Source organism: Mirounga angustirostris, unplaced genomic scaffold, assembly GCF_029215605.1.
Source record: "Mirounga angustirostris isolate CCGP_5_RB_7025 unplaced genomic scaffold, mMirAng1.0.hap1 SCAF_1, whole genome shotgun sequence".
NCBI lineage: Eukaryota > Metazoa > Chordata > Mammalia > Carnivora > Phocidae > Mirounga > Mirounga angustirostris.
The window spans coordinates 149,380,649-149,399,922 of NW_026991709.1; the positions used below are offsets into that span (position 1 = coordinate 149,380,649).

At 57.0% G+C, this 19,274-nt stretch overlaps 3 protein-coding genes across 8 annotated transcripts in view; 1 reads left to right on the forward strand and 2 right to left on the reverse strand.

Annotated features, from left to right (window-relative positions):
- Window positions 1–778: 778 nt before the first annotated feature.
- MYD88 (MYD88 innate immune signal transduction adaptor) lies at window positions 779–4,522 on the reverse strand. 6 transcript variants are annotated; one of them, XM_045904036.3, is made up of 5 exons: window positions 4,031–4,513; window positions 3,037–3,171; window positions 2,441–2,630; window positions 2,174–2,216; window positions 779–1,907 (listed from the first exon to the last, which is right to left on the reverse strand). In XM_045904036.3, the coding sequence occupies exons 1-5, from the start codon at window positions 4,431–4,433 to the stop codon at window positions 1,887–1,889; spliced, it is 792 nt and encodes a 263-aa protein (XP_045759992.1). In that variant the 5' UTR covers window positions 4,434–4,513; the 3' UTR covers window positions 779–1,886. The 6 variants fall into 6 exon arrangements, with proteins under 6 accessions (XP_045759992.1, XP_045759991.1, XP_054360481.1 ...); XM_045904035.3 differs by having other exon boundaries at window positions 2,174–2,265; window positions 2,469–2,630; window positions 4,031–4,511; XM_054504506.2 differs by having other exon boundaries at window positions 779–1,936; window positions 2,174–2,265; window positions 2,450–2,630; window positions 4,031–4,511.
- A 1,794-nt stretch (window positions 4,523–6,316) lies between these two features.
- Window positions 6,317–16,819, forward strand: ACAA1 (acetyl-CoA acyltransferase 1). Its single transcript, XM_045904037.3, has 12 exons — window positions 6,317–6,591; window positions 6,788–6,881; window positions 7,835–7,892; window positions 10,517–10,596; window positions 10,883–10,925; window positions 13,009–13,107; window positions 14,065–14,145; window positions 15,287–15,477; window positions 15,623–15,802; window positions 16,052–16,107; window positions 16,222–16,367; window positions 16,578–16,819. Exons 1-12 carry the CDS (start codon window positions 6,415–6,417, stop codon window positions 16,651–16,653), a joined length of 1,281 nt encoding a protein of 426 aa, XP_045759993.1. The 5' UTR covers window positions 6,317–6,414; the 3' UTR covers window positions 16,654–16,819.
- Window positions 16,820–16,975: 156 nt separating this feature from the next.
- The window catches only part of DLEC1 (DLEC1 cilia and flagella associated protein), a 74,957-nt gene continuing 72,658 nt past the window's right edge, over window positions 16,976–19,274 (reverse strand). Inside the window, exons 34-37 of the mRNA XM_064590080.1 lie at window positions 18,589–18,750; window positions 17,586–17,739; window positions 17,248–17,371; window positions 16,976–17,169 (exon numbers count right to left, since the gene is read on the reverse strand). Of these exons, the coding sequence (XP_064446150.1) occupies window positions 17,046–17,169; window positions 17,248–17,371; window positions 17,586–17,739; window positions 18,589–18,750 (564 nt within the window). The 3' untranslated portion in view covers window positions 16,976–17,045. The remainder of the gene's footprint in view (window positions 17,170–17,247; window positions 17,372–17,585; window positions 17,740–18,588; window positions 18,751–19,274) is intronic.

Below are 19,274 nucleotides of genomic sequence, written 5' to 3' on the forward strand. Positions count from 1 at the left end.
GCTCAGGTCATGATCTCAGGGTTGTAAGATTTAGTCCCATGTCAGGCTCCGTGCTGGACATGGAGTCTGCTTGAGATTCTCTCTCACCCTCTCCCTCTGCCCCCCCCCACCACACGTGTATGCTCACTCTCTCTCCAAAAAAAAAAAAAAACACCTTTTTTTTAAAAGATTTTATTTATTCATTTGACAGAGCGAGCACAAGCAGGGGGAGGGGCAGAGGGAGAGGGAGAGGCAGACTCCCCGCTGAGCAGGGAGCCCTATGCAGGGCTCAATCCCAGGACCCCGGGATCATGACCCAAGCTGAAGGCAGATGCTTAACCAACTCAGCCACCCAGGCTCCCCTCTCAAAAAAAAAAGAAAATCTTAAAAAAAAATAAATAAAAGTAAAAATAGATCAAAATCTTCAGGATTAACACAGATATGCTTAAGGATGACCATTATTGATAACTGAGTTCTCCAGAGATCTGTGGGCTGGAAGTTCTCCAGACTTTCCTTGGAGCCTAGAAGGGCCAAACGAGGACCCAGAAACGTGACACAATCCAGGGAAGACCAAGCTTGGTGGAGGGGAGCAGTCTCCCCAGAGTCTGGAACTGAGGTCCCTATTCCTGGTTCTGCCTGCAGCCCTGGTGAGGCCTGGGACCTGTGAGGAGGAGGCCCAGCCTTCAGGAAGCCCCTGCCAAACCCACTGGAGCCTACCCAATGGGCCAATTTCTCTTACCGGGAGAGCTTTATCCCAGGTTACTGCCTCTAAACCCCCAGACACAAGTGACACCTGCTATTCCAAAAGTAAAGAACTCTTTATTATAAACCCAGGATACAGAAGAGAAAGGACACACATAGGGCATATCTCAGCTCTCTGAAGTTCTCACAATGCATACAAAACAGGGATGAAAGATACTTTTTTTCAAATTGTTTAAAAATAATCCCCAAGATCAAAGTGAGGATAAGTGCACAGTTAGCTAAGTGCTTCATCAAGATCATGCAGAGAGGGGCCTCCAGTCCCAAGACCCTGAGGAAAGGTACCTTGCCCTAGCCCTGGCTGGGTGTGGAGCAGCAAAGACACATTTTTCGATTAGATTTAGGGTCCTGGGGTCTGGCCTGGGACAGAGCCCTGAGCCCATGCCATTTTCTCCCCCGAGGAGAGCTTGAAGATAACTAGCATACAAATCCCCTGGGAGGGAAGTCTGCAGCTTACTCGCTCTGCGAGTTCAAGCGGCCCTCTTCCTTGCTCTGTGCTTCACTGAAGGCACAAGTGCTGGCACATTGGGCTCTTTCCAGAGTTAGGTTTCAATGAAGAGGGAAAAAAAGGGAAAAGGAATATAAATGTGTCCCACCTTTGTCCAAGGTTAAGCCCCCTCGAGAGTGATTCAAACACAGCTACTGCCAGTTCTCCCCACCCTACTTAGTTCTCAGGTGGAGAAACTGAGGCCTAAGATGTGTTGGACAGGTCAGGGCTGGTTCCGCTGGTCCTCTTAGTGCCAGCTGGCTCTGGATTTCACTGTCTTGGCTGATAACCCAGCCCGCGGACGTGCCAACGTGCCACTTACAGCCACTGGTTCCGTGCAGGACATGAGATGCAACGTCCACAGCTATGTATGGTGGCTACAGATATGTCTGTGGAGTCGGCATCTCCAGGAATGAGAGGCAAGTGGAGCACAGATTACCCCTACAACTGCAGGAGGAAGCAGGGGCAGAAGTACACGTACGGGCAGACAGAGAGATGCACACACACCCAGGGGCCCACGGCAGTCTTCAGGGCAGGGACAGGGCCTTGGCGAGGCGAGTCCAAAACCAGGACTTGGTGCAGGGGTTGGTGTAGTCGCATACGGTGATGAACCGCAAGATGCTGGGGAACTCTTTCTTCATTGCCTTGTACTTGATGGGGATCAATCGCTTCTGATGGGCACCTGCAAGCCAAGGAGTTCCAAGCTGGCACCTGGCCCTCACCCCAGAGTGGGGGGGATCAGTCCTCCGCCCAGGGGTTAACAGACCTCCCCCCAACTAAGCACCCTGGCACACATTCACCCACTCAGAGGGCACTCGTGTGCACGCACACTCAGGTGTACAGAAACCTACAGGAGTTCCTCAGTGCTGCATCCAGGGCCCTGGGTGAGGGACCAATGGCCTCCTGAGGCCCCACCCACCCACTCCTCTGTGGCAAAGCAGTGCTTACCTGGAGAGAGGCTGAGCGCAAACTTAGTCTGGAAGTCACATTCCTTGCTTTGCAGGTAATCATCAGAGACAACCACCACCATCCGGCGGCACCTAGGGGAGAGTGGGCAGGCTGCAGCCACTGTGGCAACCTAGCTCAGCATACCCCCCAGGGGACAGACTCAGGAGTCCACTGTGCCCAGGCTAGACAGGGCCCGGCTAGGAGAATCCGAGCATCTGGATCTCTTGGGCAGGGCTTTATGTACCCACCCGCTTGCCCCCTGGCCACTTAGCCAACCTCTTCTCAATGAGCTCACTGGCAATGGACCAGACACAGGTGCCAGGCAGGACATCACGATCAGACACACACAACTTCAGCCGATAGTCTGTCTGTTCCAGCTGCCGGATCATCTCCTGAACAAACTGGATATCGCTGGGGCAGTAGCAGATGAAGGCATCAAAACGCTCAGGCATTTGCCCTGGGTGCAGAGCACAAGGGTGATATCAAAGCTCTACAGAGGAGCCCAGGCAGGAACCCCCAGCCTAGGTGACCTTGGTCCTGAACCCTACACCAATCCTGAGATGACACTAAGAGAAAGTGCCCTTCCTAGAAGAGGGAAGATGAGTGTCTCTCCCCCCACCCTCCCTGCTCCGGGGGCCAAGCCCTGGGTTGACCATGAGACAGACACATCATTTCATGAGTCTCATACCAACTCAGACGTAGGATTATTATTATTCCCATTTCTTAGGTGAGAAAATGGGGAGATCAATCAGAGAGATCAAGAGATTAAGGGGCCACAGCCCACCTGCTTTCAAAATCTATGCTCCTAACACAGTATCTTATGACCCACCTGTCACACCTGGGGAGCAATATTGTATCCTTACCCAAGGGGTCATCAAGCATGGTGATGCCCCCCCGCTCTGGTGTCCGTGGGTCACTGCTGTCTACAGCAGGCACCTGTAAGGGCTTCTCAGACTCCTCCTGCTGCTGTTTCAGAATATACTTTTGGCAATCCTCCTCTGTGGAGAAGAGACAAGGTGTGGCAGGCTCCCCCAGTTTGTCCCATGCCTCTACCTACAGTTAGGATCCAGCCCTTGTCCCACTCCCTTAACTATGTTGTGCTCCAGGCCTTTTCCAGCACTCTGGTGCCATCCACAGTTCAACAGCTCTGAAAAGTTGCGTTCCCATCTGGCTCTTGACCATCCCACAGTGTTGGTCGTCTGGGAAGTCGTCATGGTCAGGCTTGTGTCTTTCTGTCCCTTTGTCCTGGCCCTCCTTCCTAGAACTCCTGAGAACAGAACCCAAAGTGTGCTTCTTCCAGGACCCACGGCTGATGGGAGCAGGGGACTGGGCATGCAAGAACAGCTCAGGAGACCCAGTGGTTATGTGCAGTGAGGGCTGAGGCCCCAACCAAGCAAGATGCATCATCTGTGGGCCACTGTTCTTACACCTATGCATGCATATTATGTGTCAGCGAGGGGCAGGAAGGGGTGCATTTTCCCAGGGACATGAGGTTTCCATGACAGCTTTCAGTCCCTCACCTGCCCTGTTGCTCTACCCGAAGCAGTCCTAACTCCCCCACAAAGGACCCCGATTCTGACTCCTGGCCCTACGTGAAAGCCTTTGCCTAAGATGTTTCCCTGTGTTCTCTGCCTCTCCCCAGCCTTCACCTCCTTTCTCCAGGTCCTATCGCCCCCACTGAAAGAGGGAATTGGTCTCACACAGCGGTACCACCTCTGCAGGCTGCCTCCAGCGCCCCCACCCCGCCCCATTAAGGCATTAAAGGAGGGCCTCTCCAGGGGAGGTTAGATGCTGAGGCTGGTGAAGGTCAGCTCCCTCATCCCCCTCGTTATGAGGCCCGGAAGCGCGTGTCCTCACCGATGCCGGGCCCCAGTTCCACCAACACGTCCTCGCGGCCGAGCTTGGTGAGCAGCTCAAGCAGGCGGCCCACCGAGGCGCCAGGGCGTCCCTGCCAGTCGTCCAGCAGCTTGCCCGTGGGGTCGGCGTGCGTCTCCAGATGCCGGATCTCCAAGTACTCGAAGCCCATCTCCTCGGCCAGCGCGGTCCAATCGGCCGCCACCTGCGTCCGCACGTTCAGGAACAGCGACAGGCGGCGCCGCACTCGCACGTTGAGAGCAGCCAGCGGCAGGGAGGACATGGAGCAGGCGGGGGACGCGGACTCCGCGCGGGAGACTTCTGCAGCCATGGTGGGATACCCCCGGAGCCCCAGCGCTGTGGAGTTGCGTCGCCTGTCCGCGCTTCCTCCTTCCTTTACCGCCATCCCCGCCCCCGGCCCAGCCCCGCCGGTTTCTGTTTCCGAGAAGCTCCGCCCTGCGCGTCAATCTGGAGCCCTAGCAGCTGTGTGAAGGTGGGGATGCCCCATCTCGGCTCTCGGGGTCTGGGGCAACAGGGGATATGGGAACCGGGGACCTGCCGTTTGAGGTCTGTGGAGGCCCACCGACCCGTCCTTCGGGGTCTAGTGCGGGGGCGGGAGGGGCGTCGCACGACCCTCCTTTGGGGGCTGTAGGAAATAGGGGCCTTGCTCTTTGGGATCTATCTGGTAGAATCACATCCTTTCTGTGGGGGAACTGAGGATGGCGGGGAGGGGGCAAAGGAGGAGACCCCCCCCCCCATGCTCGTCCCTGGATCTCTTGGGAAGGCACAATCCAGAGGTGAGATGGGAAAGGGGGTATACTCCCTTCTGAAGTCTGAGGCATGCCATGGCCCTGCCTTTGAAAGGTGGGAACCCCTCTGGGGTTGGGGGTAACAGGGCACCCTGGCCTTTGGTGTCTAGGAGAAACGCAGTACCACTACTCTCTGGGGTCGAGGGAACGCATTACCATTGGGAGTCAAGGGGGCACCTGGCCTTGCTCTTTAGAGTTGTGGGGGGCGGGAGGTTGGGAAGCACAGTCCTGACCTAAGGAGCTCTGGTCTTCCATTGAATCGGTATTGATCACCTACTAAGTGTCAAGCATGTTGCAGGCACCCCGGATACAAGCCCCTCCCTGCCTCCGTGGAGACCCCAGCCTAGTGTGGGAGGTGGGCACTAATTAAATAAACCCAAACCACTGTAAAATTGATAGATGCATGCATAGGGATAGGGAGTTTGTCACACCTCAGCAACGTAACACAATCTGTTCTCCTGCTGCACCAGAGTCCCCAGTTCCCTCTGTTTTCTCGAAAGACTTCCCAAGAGAGCACAAGCACGTCGGGGTAAGAGTCTGGGGCCTCTGGGAATTATTTAAGATCCCCAGCTTGGATACTGAGATAAAGGAGACAGCAGAGAAAACTAACAAGGGGGGGAAGAGGAATTAAGAGTCCCTGCCTCCTCCCCAAGCAGGAAACCGTGGGCGGGCGGGTTGGGGGGTGGTGCTGGCCTGGTAGCACCTGGGTTTGGTAGCCTGCAGTGGGCAGGGTTATAGGGGAAACAGCCCCGGCAATGGCGGACTTTGTTTCAAGATACTGAAAGGGCTATGCAGCGCCTGGGTGGCTTAGTCGGTTGAGCTTCTGATTCTTGGTTTCAGCTCAGATCAAGATCTCAGGGCCTACAGATCTAAACCCCAAGTGGGGATCGTGCTCATTGTGGAGTCTGCTTAAGATTCTCTCCCTCCCCCTCTGCCTCTCCCCCAGCTCATGCGCTCAGGCTCGCTCTCTCAAATAAGTAAAAATTGTTTAAAGATTATTTATTTGAGAGAGAGAGCGAGGGAGAGAGCCAGAGAGAGAGCACAAACGGAGAGGAAGGGCAGAGGGAGAAGCAGACTCCCCACTGAGCAGGAAGCCCCATGTGGGGCTCGATCCCAGGACCCCGGGATCATGACCTGAGCCAAAGGCAGATAGTTAACTGACTGAGCCACCGAGGCGCCCCAATAAATAAAATCTTAAAAAAAAAACACACACAAGACTCTGAAAGGACTCTTAAGCAAGCAGGACTGCAAGGGGAAGGGTTTCCTGCCGGCATTTCTGGGCGGGGCTTCGGAAGGGGCTACGGCAGGCGGGGCTTCGGGGCTTTGAGGGGAAAGACTCTCCATCAAAACAAGAGCTCTGCTTTAGGTGGTTTGATTAGAAGCAGGGGGCGGGACCTGAGGTAGACCCCTTCTGGTTGGCTGAGGTGGGAGGTGGGCGAGACTTGGGGGCGGGGCTCTGAGCAGGGTTAAAGCGTCAGGGCAGAGTGGGTTCCGCGCCTGCGCGGGCGGAGGTCTGTTGGCGTCTACGCTGTTCCCGGCGGAGTGGTGGGGGGAGGGTCTACTGGGCCGTGTCGCGCGATGCGGAGGCTGCAGGTGGTGCTGGGCCACCTGACGGGCCACCCCCATTCTGGGGGGGTGCCGGAGCCGCAGGCCACGCCGTGCTTGAGCGGCGCCCCGCGGGTGTCGCCCGAGGACGTGGTGGTGGTGCACGGGCGGCGCACGGCCATTGGCCGAGGGGGCCGCGGCGGCTTCAAGGTGAGGCCCCTGGGTCCCGGCGCCGGGTGGGAGTCGGCGGGCCTGAGCGGGCTGGGGTCTGGCCCCTCGGCGCCCTAGGTGGCTCCGCGCCCGAGCTGTGACCGCTGTGTCTCTCGGGTGGGGTGGGGGAGCGGGGGTCCCGGGAACCCCGTGCACTGCTGGCGGGGGGTCACCGTGGCCGCGCCTCCCGCTGCAGGACACCACCCCTGACGAGCTTCTCTCGGCCGTCATGACCGCGGTTCTCCGGGACGTGAAGCTGAGCCCGGCCCAGCTGGGGGATATCTGCGTGGGTGAGCACACTGCCCAGGCCCTGGGCTTGTTCCTCCGCGCCCTCCATGCGGCCAAAGCCCTCCTCAAACACCTCCTCACCCTCCAGGCACCTTCCGGAATGGCAAGGGACTCCATGCAGTGCATGTAATCGTTTCTTTAGGGCTCGGTCCTACCCTTCCCTCCCGCCTCCAGGCACTTTCTGCCCCCTCCGCAACCACGTTTTGCCTGTGACGTACGATGGCAAGCAGCGGTCCCCATGCCATTCTAACACCCAAGCACGGGAGTTTGCGGACAGCGTAGGAGACAGGAGTCAGGGTTCTCTTAACTCATCCCGTCTGTGCCACCACACAACAGAAGGACCATCAAAAGCCATGTAGTTCAGCCCCTCCCCCTCACAGATGGAGACACTAGGTCCTGAGAAATTTGCTGCAGAGATTGGACCTGAATCCAGGGCCCCTTGACATTCAGTCCAACCCTTTACCTCTAACCCTACTCCTCTAGCCTGGAAACAGTAGAACAGGGCCAGACTCCTATCAAGTAGGGGCCATCCTTAGGTGGGGAATCACTGTTCCACGTCTGAAATGCCAGCAGGGTTTGGCTGAGGACACTCAGAGAGGTGTGCGTTTTCAGAAATTCATTTTCCTAACTGACAAGACCAGTTCGTTTGACTGCAAGCTTTGCACTACAGTCTTCTTTCCATCTTTCCTTTAAAGGCAGGCAGTCAGCCTGCCCACTGTGCATTGATTTGGGAAAGGAGGGTGCAGGTCAAGGGAGCTTGCAACGCTTGGGAACTGGGTTTAACTGTATGACCGGGGCGAGCTGCTGTATGACAGGCTCCTTCAAATTCCAGAGCTCCAAGGGAGCCTGCTGGGGGCTTGAAGAAAGATCTGGAATGTCCCCTTTCTACTATTCACAACTGTACCTTAGTGTCTAGAACACTATCTGGCACTGAATAAAGGTTTGTTGTCCACAGGAAATGTGCTTCAGCCGGGGGCCGGAGCAATCATGGCCCGAATCGCTCAGTTTCTGAGGTAAACTTTTCTAGTTCTAGCTGTATGTTGGCCATTTTGACTCGAGCAGGCTCAGGCACCAGGGAACTCGGCTTATGTGTGGAAGAGGATCAGGTTGGACACCAGACCTGGATGCAGCCAGGGTCCTTGGCACCCTGCTTTTGTGGACACTACCTTTCCCCTACTTTGGCATTGTCTTTTTTTTTTTAAGATTTTATTTATTTATTTGACAGAGAGAGACACAGCGAGAGAGGGAACACAAGCAGGGGGAGTGGGAGAGGGAGAAGCAGGCTTCCCGCTGAGCAGGGAGCCGGATGTGGGGCTCGATCCCAGGACCCTGGGATCATGACCTGAGCCGAAGGCAGATGCCTAACGACTGAGCCACCCAGGCACCCCTCTTTTCTTTTTTCTTTTCTTTTCTTTCACCTCTATGCCCAGTGTGGGGCTTGAACTCAGGCCCCCAAGATCAAGAGTTGCATGCTCTACCATTTGAGCCAGCCAGGTGCCCCTGCCCTACTTTGAAGGAAGGTTGCATTATCGACACTGAACCAGGACAAACAGGGCCTTTGAGACTAGAGCAAAAGCTCCCTGGCCTGATGATTTAGCCAAAGTCAGCTTGTTGTTTTGCCTTTGTAAGTGTGGACTCTGTCCTTTTTTTGCCAGGTAACCAGGAAGGCACACTGAAGAGTGAGCTTTTTAAAGCTAGTTGAACAAGCTGAGACCTTCAAGGCATAGCACATCAGCAGAGACTTGGGGATGTGGCAGAACCCTGGGGTGAGGGGTAGCCCAGGAGGGGCCCTGGGAAACTTGCCCTTCACCACTTGCTGTCCCAAGACAAGGGAGGAGTGCTTAAATTATTGTCATGTGTAGATTTAAGAACCACTTAAATTTGCACTCCCTACTACCTGGAAAAGAAATAATAGGAACATTAGCCAGTGAAGGAACAGGAAAATTGACAAAACCTCTAGGGCCTAGGATAGGTTCAGACTGCTTAGCGTGGAGTTCAAGGATTCCCTCGATCTGGCTCCGGACTTCTTACCATCCAGTCTTATCTCCTGCTGTTCATTTGCCTTGACTTTCCCTCTTTTTTTTTTTTTAAGATTTTTATTTATTTGACAGAGAGCGAGAGAGGGAACACAAGCAAGGGGAGTGTGAGAGGGAAAAGCAGGCTTCCTGTGGGGCAGGGAGCCCGAGGCAGGGCTCAATCCAGGGCTCGATCCCAGGACCCCGGGATCATGACCTGAGCCAAAGGCAGACGCTTAACGACTGAGCCACCTAGGCACCCCTTGACTTTTCCTCTTTCAGCCCGCCTGTCTGCCCACTGTCTTCCCTGTTCTGGTCATTCTGTCCCCTTGGAGTGCTGTCCCTACCTCCTCTCTCTGCACTGTTATTTCAGTCTCTGCTAGCTGATTCATTTTCTGTGTGTTGGTCAGCCATCCTCTAGGGCATGTCAGCATCCCTCAGGTGGTGCTTTGTATTGAGCAGGTGTTTAGTGAACAGCTGGTAGATTGGGTGAGGAGGTGGTAACTAGGTAGTAACTAGCTGGTAAGGAATTAGGAGACCTGGGAAGGGTTACACAGGCTGCATGGGCCTAGGAGGCTACCTACCTGAGACGCTCTCAGCAGAACCTGGCCTGGGCACTAGCTCACGGGTTGCTGACCCTGGCTGCACACCAGAACATCACCAGAGCACGTTCACCCCCTGAAGTTCTGAGTCCATGGGTCTGAGGAGGGCCTGGGGATTTTCCCAGGGTTTTGTACCCTTGGTCAGGGCAGGTTACATCAGGAGGGACGGCCCCATCAGCTTCTAGGACTGGGAGCAGTATGGAAACCTAGGGGAACACACCCGAACAAGGGATGTTAGAATGCTTGGTACCCATCAAGGGTTCTTTGTCCAGCTGGGAACAGACCTTCCAGAGAGACTGGGAACATAAAGGGTTAAGTATATAGTTACTGGTAAGGCTGATGGTTTCTGGCCTCATGCTTGAGACCATTCATTTTTTTATTTTATGTTATTTTTTTTTGCCCTGGTTCTCTGTCCCAGCAACAGATCCCGTTCTCTATTTTTTTGGAGGAAATGGATATACAGTTTTCCTTTTTTTTTTTTTTTTTTTTTAAATCTTCAAAGGGAGAGAAAGGGGGCGCCTGGGTGGCTCAGTCCTTAAGCGTCTGCCTTCGGCTCGGGTCATGATCCCAAGGTCCTGGGATCGAGCCCCGCATAGGGCTCCCTGCTCAGCGGGAAGCCTGCTTCTCCCTCTCCCACTCCTCCTGCTTGTGTTCCCTCTCTAGCTGTCCCTCTCTCTCTCTCAAATAAAAAAAAAAAAAAATCTTAAAAAAAAGGGAGAGAAAGAAGGATCCCTGTAGCCCAACCAGTTTTCCTTGCCTTTGGGCTGTTCTTGACCTTGGTTGAGGAGAATCACAGGAGGAAAGAGCATGTGTTTGTGGGGCCCTAGGGAGCAAGTACCTGCAGAGATGGAGTCTGCCCAGTATGGATCTGGCCTGGAGTGGCGACAGGGCTGTTGGTTTGTTCCCCTGGTTTTTGCACCCCTTGATGGGACAGTCCTACTGACCAGGAGCATAGGCCTGCTTTCCGTGAGAGCCTGGCAGAGGAGAGGGGGCTGACTGTGGTCTCACTTTCTGTTCCAGTGACATCCCAGAGACCGTGCCTTTATCCACTGTCAATAGACAGTGTTCGTCGGGGCTCCAGGCAGTGGCCAACATAGCTGGTAAGTTGTGATGGGGTGGGTGCCCACTGCTACAGCCTGACCTTGGTTCTGGCTCCTTGGGTTTGGGTCAGCAAGGTCACTGTCTTTTGGGCAGGCAGTAGGATTTCTGAGAGGACTCTCTGGGAGAGCCCCTTGCCACTGCACCCAGCCATTTCGGACACCTGGGTCTTACCATCTCTGAGGCTGGGGCCGAGTACCATTTAGAGACCAGGTGGGGAAGAGGCTCCTCTGTTTCCAGAACAGATGGACTCTGATAAAGAATGTTTATGAAATGCTTTTGTTGCAGGTGGCATCAGAAATGGGTCTTATGACATTGGCATGGCTTGTGGGTAAGAATTTCTTTCTGCCAGAGCTTACTAATCAACTCCTAATAATGAAACTAATTTTCATGTCCTGAGTTCTCAGAGGCCCTGATTGCAGGATTCTCCCCTAGCCCTTTTAGGCAGATGGCTGGGAGTAGGTTCCTACAAATTCCAGCTTAGAAATAGCCCCCAGCTCTCGGTGCTCAGGAATTGCTCACACCTCTCAGCACTAGTGGGAAAAGGGAATTGGCTTTTAAAAGCTTGCTTTCTTGGAAATTTGTCAGGCTGGAAGATGCAAGTATTTTGAGAGAGTATAGCCCTTGGGTTTCCTTGTGTGGCCCTTGTTGATTTATGATGCTATTGAGAGAGACGTTGTGGTTTTGGTTCCCTAAAGCCAACGGCAGTTGCCTACTATATAACTAGTCTGTTCATGTTATGAGGCTGTCGGTCCCCTTGACCCCCTCCTTGGTACCAAGGTGGAAACTTGCAGCTGCCTGCTGGGCTCTGAGGAGCGTGGTCAGATCTGCGGTGGTTTGGTCACTGTCAGCTGCGGCTCTGTCTTCGGCTGTAGCACCTGGAGCCACAGAAGGCATACTAGGCAGTGCCTCCAGGGAGGGGAAGGGCCCTGGGGCCCAGTCTGGGGTGGGCATCTGGTATGGGGAGGCAGGCAAAGTCAGGGCTCTGGCAGGCTCTGGGAGGCGAGCAGCCCGGGGTTTTGACACGTTCTCTCTTCTCCTCTTTGTAGCATTTCTTGATTGGAGTGTTGTTGGGCCGCCTCGGGGCTGTGCTGCCTGGCACTGGTTGTCCGCGCTTGTAAATAAAGCCAGAGACCACACTGCAGAGCCTTTGGCCAGGCAAGGGCCACTGCCAGTCTGCCCTTTGATTTCTCTCATGGTCCTCTATCTTACTGGGGGAGGGACAGGTGTGGGTAACTTGAGGAGAAGGCTGGAGTCTTCATGAGTTCTTTAGAGGGCATCTGGGTCCCCAGGCAGGTTAAAGACTATGTTTCTAGAGTATTGAGGGTCTGGGCCAAGACTGTCCCCCATAGGCTTTGATCATGCTCAGGGCATCCTGGTTGAGAATGGGCTCTGGGGCCAGACACCTAAATCTGGATCCCTGCTGAGTGACTGTGGACAAGTTACTCAGCTCTCTGGGCCTCAGTGTCCTTGTCTATAAAGTGGGGATAACTAACTCAGTCCTGTTGAAGTTGATAATATTAAATGCAGTAATAACAGCAGGACCACTCTGGGACATATGTTATGTGACTGATACTGTTGAAAGCTTTCTAATATCTGAAAAGATTATCAAATAGCACAGGGCATGTGAAAAGCATTCGAAGTTACATGTTACCCCTTGAGGCCCTATGTTGCTGCATCTCTGTGAGGGCCTTTTTTTCTAAGCTTTATTTATTTGAGAGAGAGAAAGCACATGCGCCTGAGCCAGGGGCTAGGGGAGCAGAGGGAGAGCGAGAGAGAAACCCAAGCAGACTCCGCACTGAGCATGGTGCTAGACTTGGGGCTCGATCTCACGACCCTGAGATCAGACCTGAGCCAAGACCAAGAGTCGGACGCTTAACCAACTCCCAACACCCAGGTCCCGTCCCCCAGTCCCCCCCACCCCCCCCCCCCCCCGTCCCTTGAAGGCCTGTTTGACCGCTCTAAACTGAGACCTTGCCTTCCTCTGAGCTCCTAGCACCTCCTGGTCAGTGCAAGTCAGAGGCCCTTTGATCTGTGGCTTTTAGAATACTTGGCTCTTCTGCCCTCTGAACCTGTGGCACCAGAGGGCGCAGCCCAGCTGCCTGGATGTGGCCTGCACTAGGCGGCTTTCCTTGGGAGCTGCGGACTGGCCGGCTGTGGGAGCATTTGTGTTATAGGGAAGCACAGCCCTGCCTGGGGGTGTGGGCCGTGCAGCACTCTGACCTGGCGTAGGGGTGGAGGGCGCCAGCAGCCTTGCACCCCAGCTCTGCCTTGCTGGCCAGGGCCCTGCCCAGGGTTCCCAGACAGCCTGCTGGATTTCCCAGGGCCCCCTGGCTATTTCCCAGCACTCGCCAGAGCCATAGCTATCCCTGGCGGAGTCCTGAGAGTGACCACCTCCTCCGCTGCCTCCTCAGGGTGGAGTCCATGTCCCTGGCTGACAGGGGAAACCCGGGAAATATCACTTCACGCTTGGTGGAGAAGGAGAAGGCCAGAGATTGCCTGATTCCTATGGGGTGAGTGTGCCCCCTCAGCTCCCTTCCTGGCCTGGAGCAGGCGCACAGAGACTTGGATCATCTGGTGGCCTCCTGCCTTCGGGCTTGTTCTGCTTTGCTGGGCCATGGGGATGGGACTTGCTGCCCCTGACTTCCCTTTCCTGAGGCCTCCAGGTACTCTGTGCCTCTGGGTTTCCAGTCATGGCCCAGCCTGTCACTCCCACCCTGAGGGACCAGTCGCACAAGGAACGATGGCAGCTGCATGCCAAAGTCTTGGGAGGCCTAGGACCTTGAAGTGGAAGGGCTTTGAGTTGGAACACACTGGTGAGGCGGCTTGGGTCCTGTCAGATGCAACATCACAGTGCCTTGCATTTGCTCGGCATCTTAGCTCTGCAGCCAACGTTGCTGAGCCTCTGGGCCATCCCCCCCAGGTTCATAAGCAGGGAGTCATGGCTCCCCTGAAAGTGAGATTTGAGGCTCAAGAGAGGGGCAGTGCCCTGGCTGCCTCCACATCCAGTGACCCCACCTCCCAGGGAAGCCTCTAAAGCCAGAAGCCCAGGTGGGAAGGCCCAGCTGCAGCTGTGGGTCCCCAGGGTGAGGCCTGGCTCTGGTCACAGTGAGCAGAAAGCCTGGAGGGGTGGGGCTTCCTCCCCCCACCCGAGAGCAGCTTTCCTCAAGGCATAGGAGAAGCTGGTGAAGAGTAACCCGTTCGCGTCCCCACCCGTTCCCTCATCTGCCCCTCTGCTGGGCTGGCCTTTCTGGTGTACAAGCTTCTCGGGGTCTGGCCAGCCCTGCTGCCTCCCTCCCTGTGCCCCCACACTCCACCCAGAGTCATCTTCTGTCTCCAAGGCGTGGCCTGGCCCTCCTGTCCTCCCCTGCCTACCGCCGCAGGGACCCAGAGTTGCAAGCAGAGCTCTGCGGCCCCTCCCAGGCCCCCAGGCTGCTGGGCACGTCCATGGTGTGCTGGTTTTGTTTTAGGATAACTTCGGAGAACGTAGCTGAGCAGTTCGGCATTTCGCGGGAGAAGCAGGATACCTTTGCCCTGGCTTCCCAGCAGAAGTGAGTGCTGTTTGGGATGGGGAGTGTGTAAGGGGCTAGAGAGTGAGGTTTTGAGGCTAGATTAAGTGGCCTCAGGTAGAGCTGCCCTTTGGCTACAGCTGGGCAATGAGTGGTTTCCAAGCCTAGTGCCTGCCAGGAGGGAGAGGTGGGCAGGGACCAGAACGTGCTGGAAGTGTGTTGGTAGCTCTTCCATGTCCTGTTACTGTCTACTCACCCTGAGTCTCTCCCTAGCTGGGCTTCAGTTTCCCAATCTATTCATCAGGGCCAGGACTTTGCTCTGATTGTCTGTGGTTTGGTGATTCGACATGGCAGCCATAGGCTTCTCTAGATAGCCTGGGTTATAGGGCCTGCACTGCTGGGGACCCTGGCATCCCAGCTTCTGGACCACTCCTGGGTCTGGGGTAGCATCAGAAGACCCCCAGGAGCTCAGGCCTCTGGGCAGGGGCAGGCTGAGGTTGACAAGCCCCAGATGCCCAGAGGTGACAGCAGAAGAAGGGAGTGGGCTTCTCTGAGGCAGTGGTTCATAGGCACTTGGGGTCAAGGAAGCATTTGAAAACTTGGTGAAAACTGTGGAATCTTCCTCAGGGGAAACCCCTAGTCCCTGACATCTTGCATATGATCGCAAGGATCACCCAAAAAACACTTTGTGCTTTTGTACTGTTTAAATACTAAGATTCATTACGTAGTTTAGTGTATGTCATTTTAAATGTGTGGAAACTGGGGAACAGATGAAATTGAGCCATTGGGATAGAAGAGCCAAGTTGGTAGAACCCAGCACAAATATTCCTGGGGCTCCGTCTTCAGTTTGGCCCAGAGAACCAAGCAGGCTCAGTACCTCTTGGGTAAAGGGCTCAAAGGGGCAGGCACCACATCTAAACCTCCCCTTGCCCTTCCAAGGTTGGGATTGGCCAGGATCTGAAGATAGGAGGCTGATGGCGAAGAAGGCCCCGTAAGGCCTCAGGCCTCCCACTCCCAGGCTGGGGAAGAGGGGCCCTCAGCTCCCCTGAGGCGAGCGTGTCCCCATGTGTAGCAGCCTGAGCTTGTCTGCCCCAGTGGGCAGGGGTGGTAGAGGCAGTGGGAGGGACCCTGGGAGGAAGGGACCCCAAGGGAGCCTGAGCCTGGCTGTCCATGGTGCTGGCAGGGCAGCCAGAGCCCAGAGCAAGGGCTGTTTCCAAGCTGAGATTGTGCCTGTGACCACCACGGTCCATGATGACAAGGGCACCGAGAGGAGCATCACCGTGGCCCAGGATGAGGGTATCCGTCCCAACACCACCATGGAGGGCCTGGCCAAACTGAAGCCTGCCTTCAAGAAGGGCGGCTCTACCACGGCTGGTGAGACTGGACTGGGGGAGGGCCAGGAGGGGCAGTGTCCATATGGGCTGTTCTCTGGGAGCCTGGAGCCCCCAGGCAAGGTGTGCAGGTGGTGCTCCTCTGCCCTGCCCTCTGATGCGTCCTAACCCGCATGATTTGCCTGTAGGAAACTCTAGTCAGGTGAGTGATGGGGCAGCTGCCCTCCTGCTGGCCCGGAGGTCCAAGGCAGAAGAGTTGGGCCTTCCCATCCTTGGGGTCCTGAGGTCCTATGCGGTGGTTGGGGTCCCACCTGACATCATGGGCATTGGACCTGCCTATGCCATCCCTGTAGCTTTGCAAAAAGCAGGTAAGGTGGTTCCTTCGCAATCTCCATCTGTATCCCACCCCTGCCTCTCGTGCTGGTGCTGGTGTGGGGGGAGGTCACGTGAGTGCTGCAGAGTGAAGGTGGGCCAGGCCGGCCCCTGTCCCCCAAGCCCTTCCTGACCTCACAGCTGGGACCCACCTGCCCATGTGGATTAGACACACCAAGCAGCCTTTAGGCCATGGCTGGGATGGGGACGCTGGGTCAGCTCAGGTCTTTTCCCCTGACCCACAGGGCTGACGGTGAATGACGTGGACATCTTTGAGATCAATGAGGCCTTTGCAAGCCAGGTGAGCTTTCCTTTCTCAGTGTTGCCTGGGCCTTGGATAGCCGAGGTGGAGCCAGTGGGCATTGGGTACAGGGGTTGGGAAGAGAACCGTAGCTGATGCTCTGCCTCCTTCCAGGCCGTCTACTGTGTGGAGAAGCTAGGACTCCCCCCCGAGAAGGTGAACCCTCTGGGGGGTGCAGTGGCCCTGGGCCACCCACTGGGCTGCACCGGAGCTCGACAGGTCATCACGCTCCTCCATGAACTGAAGCGCCGTGGGAAGAGGTAAGCTGGGGTGCTAGGGGCAGGCATACATGCACTGAACGGAGGACACAGGGCCGTGACCCCCGTTTTCCCTGGGGGCCAGCGGGAAGGGCACCCTGGCCTGCCACCGCGTGTGTGGGCTCAAGTGGGCAGTCTGGGATCCGCATGCCCAGAGGTCTGGGGAGAGGCCCTTGGTGCCTTCGCCCAGCCAACATAATCTTGCTTCCCCAGGGCCTACGGGGTGGTGTCCATGTGCATCGGGACCGGGATGGGAGCCGCTGCTGTCTTTGAATACCCCGGAAACTGAGGAAGGCCCACCTAGTTCTGCCCTGGGGCGGGGGGGGGGGGGGTGGCGGCGGGATGAACATGAGCACTGGTGCCACACTACGGGCCTGCCTTCTGCCAGGTCACCCAGGCCACCATGTGGGTCCTGGAGGTGAGAAGGGTAGCAGACAATAAATACGTACTCTCATCGTGCTGGCTGTGGTGTTTCCCAAGGGCCAGTTCTGGCTGTCAGGGGTCTTGCCTCTAGCCCAGCTGTGTGCTGAGGGCCTGGGCTAAGAGCACTGCCCTCCAGGGAGTCCCTTCCCTCCCCAGAGCCCCTTGGGGGTCCTCCGGTGTGCACCCCTGTCCAGCAAACCTGGTCCTTAGCCCTAGGTCATGGTTTATTTGCAAAGCTGGGGGGCTGCGAGTAGAGCCTCAGAGCTGGTGGGGTGACACATATTTCTCATCATAAGAGCCTCGGCCCCGGAGCCGTAGGGTGCAGGCCTTCTCACCAAGCACGCCTTCCACCACCAGCGTGGACTCATACAGCTCACTGCTCCTGTGGGATTGGGGGAGTCACTTACTGGGGTTAGGAAGGGGGCCCTGGCCTGTGGGCAAGGCTGGGAGAGGCTGGTACCTGGCAGTGAAGAAAACCTGGAGGGTGATGGAATTTGGGGGGGCATTGACCAGTCGTGCCTCCAGCAGGCCACTGTTTGGAGATACCCTGAAGGCCGCAGGGTCCTTGTCTGGCTCCTGCTGGCCTGCACCGAGGGAAGGGAGCACGCGAGCGTAGGCAGCTCCGTGCGCCGCCCCAGCGAGACCCCCGCCCCGCAGCTCAGGTTGTGCACCTCTGGTCCGGCCTGGTGCCACGGGGCGAGGCACCCTGGGATCACTTGGGATCTGGGAACCGGCCATCTGCGGGAACCCCCAGGTGGTGCCAGCCTGCGGGGGAAGTGGTGGGCAGGTACAACCTACCCGTCAGCACAGCCCAGTAGCTCCGACAGCCGCTCAGGTTCATGAGGTCGACCTCCCGGACCTGCCCCTGGTTCACAAAGCAGGTCCCGAAGTCCACCCAGCTGGTGGAGAGCTGCAGCTCGGGCACGGCCACTGTGGCCCTCAGGGGCACCACCTAGGGGGACAGAGCCTGCAACGTGGGGCCCTCGTGCCCTCCTGCTGACCCCAAGTCCCGAAGCTTCGGAGGAACACATGGGCAACCACAGCAAGTGGAAGGGGGCTGGCGCCGGCATCTAAAACCACAGCTGGTGGGGGTCTGCGCTGGTAAAGGGTCCCGAAGACGCCATCTGCCCTCCCTCCGCCGCCCCTCCCCCTGCCCTGATCAAGCTCGGTGGTTTCTGCTCCCTGGTCAGGCTGCCCTCCCCCTCCTCCCCCAGCCCCTGGGGTCCCAAGGCCCAGCCCTCTGCCCCTCCTGGGCTCTGGGCCATCTCACCTCTTCCCTTGGCCTCAGGTCCCACCTGTGTGCTGACCCGTCCTCGCTCCTGGCGGTCCCCCCACATCATCCTCAGGCACCACCATACACACCTCATCACCTCAGCCTTCCCGCCCCTGGGCCCCAGCAGCCGCCCAAGGACCAAGCTGGGGGGCCTGCCTGGTCACAAACGGATTCTTCTTCTGGCCTCCCTAGAATCCACCCCTTAGGCTATTCCTTTCTGTTCCTCACTGTACCTTCCAGCTGGGAGGCTTCACGTGCCGCATACCTCCTCCAGGAAGCCTTCCCTATTTCCCACCCTACAGCACCTCACCTGGTTCTGAGCTGAGCTAGGTAAGGAAGGATGACGCTCGTTTCTCCACGTGTGTCCTCAGGGAAAGGCCTCTTCCAGGGCAGACCGGGCCCTCAGGGCGAGGCCTGGGGCTCCTCTTATTTCGGAAGGCCGGGTCGGGGTCTGCCCTCCTCTGACCCACGAGAACAGAGTCTGGCCCGTTTCCGCCCTCTCCGACATGGGGCAGGCCTGGGACTCACCTGAGCGGTCTGGTTGGCGTACTCCAGGAGCAGGTTCTGAGTAAACACCATCTCTTTCTCCCCACTGGCGCGCTGCCGGATGTCCACCCCGGGCAGCATCTGGTCAGCCGGGAGCTTCTGGTAGGAGAGCAGCTCCAGGGACAGCGAGAAGGACACGTTCACCTGAGCAGATGTGAACAAGCCTGTCACCTGAGGCTGCCGAAGGCAGGCGGCGGCTTCTCCACCTGGAGCTCCGTCCTCCTTCCCTCCGTGGCCCCCACTGCCCGGCAAGGCCCCAGCTCGGCCCCTGCCCACACGCAGCCTGCAGGGCCGGCCCAGACTGAGCCAGCCTGGCCCGGCACGCAGCGTGTCTGGTGCATTCGGTCCACAGACACGGCGCCGCGCTCTGTGCCCAGCACCCGTTAGTACTGGGGACAGGGCCCTGCCTGCCCTCAAGAGCTGAGGACCTCGAGGGGAGACTACAAGCAAACCGCCCTTTACCCTTGGCATGCCCAGGGCTGCGGGTGTGGGATGAAGAGTGGGGAGACATGGAGACTGAGGACGGGCAACAACAGGATGTGGGGGCTGGCTGGTCAGAGGGGGCGGGGAGGAGGATGCCAGGGCTCTGCTTGGGCACAGGGTCGGGGGCAGTGGTATTTGCTGAGATCAGATGCTCCCAGCAAGAGTGGAGGCACAGGTGTGGGCAG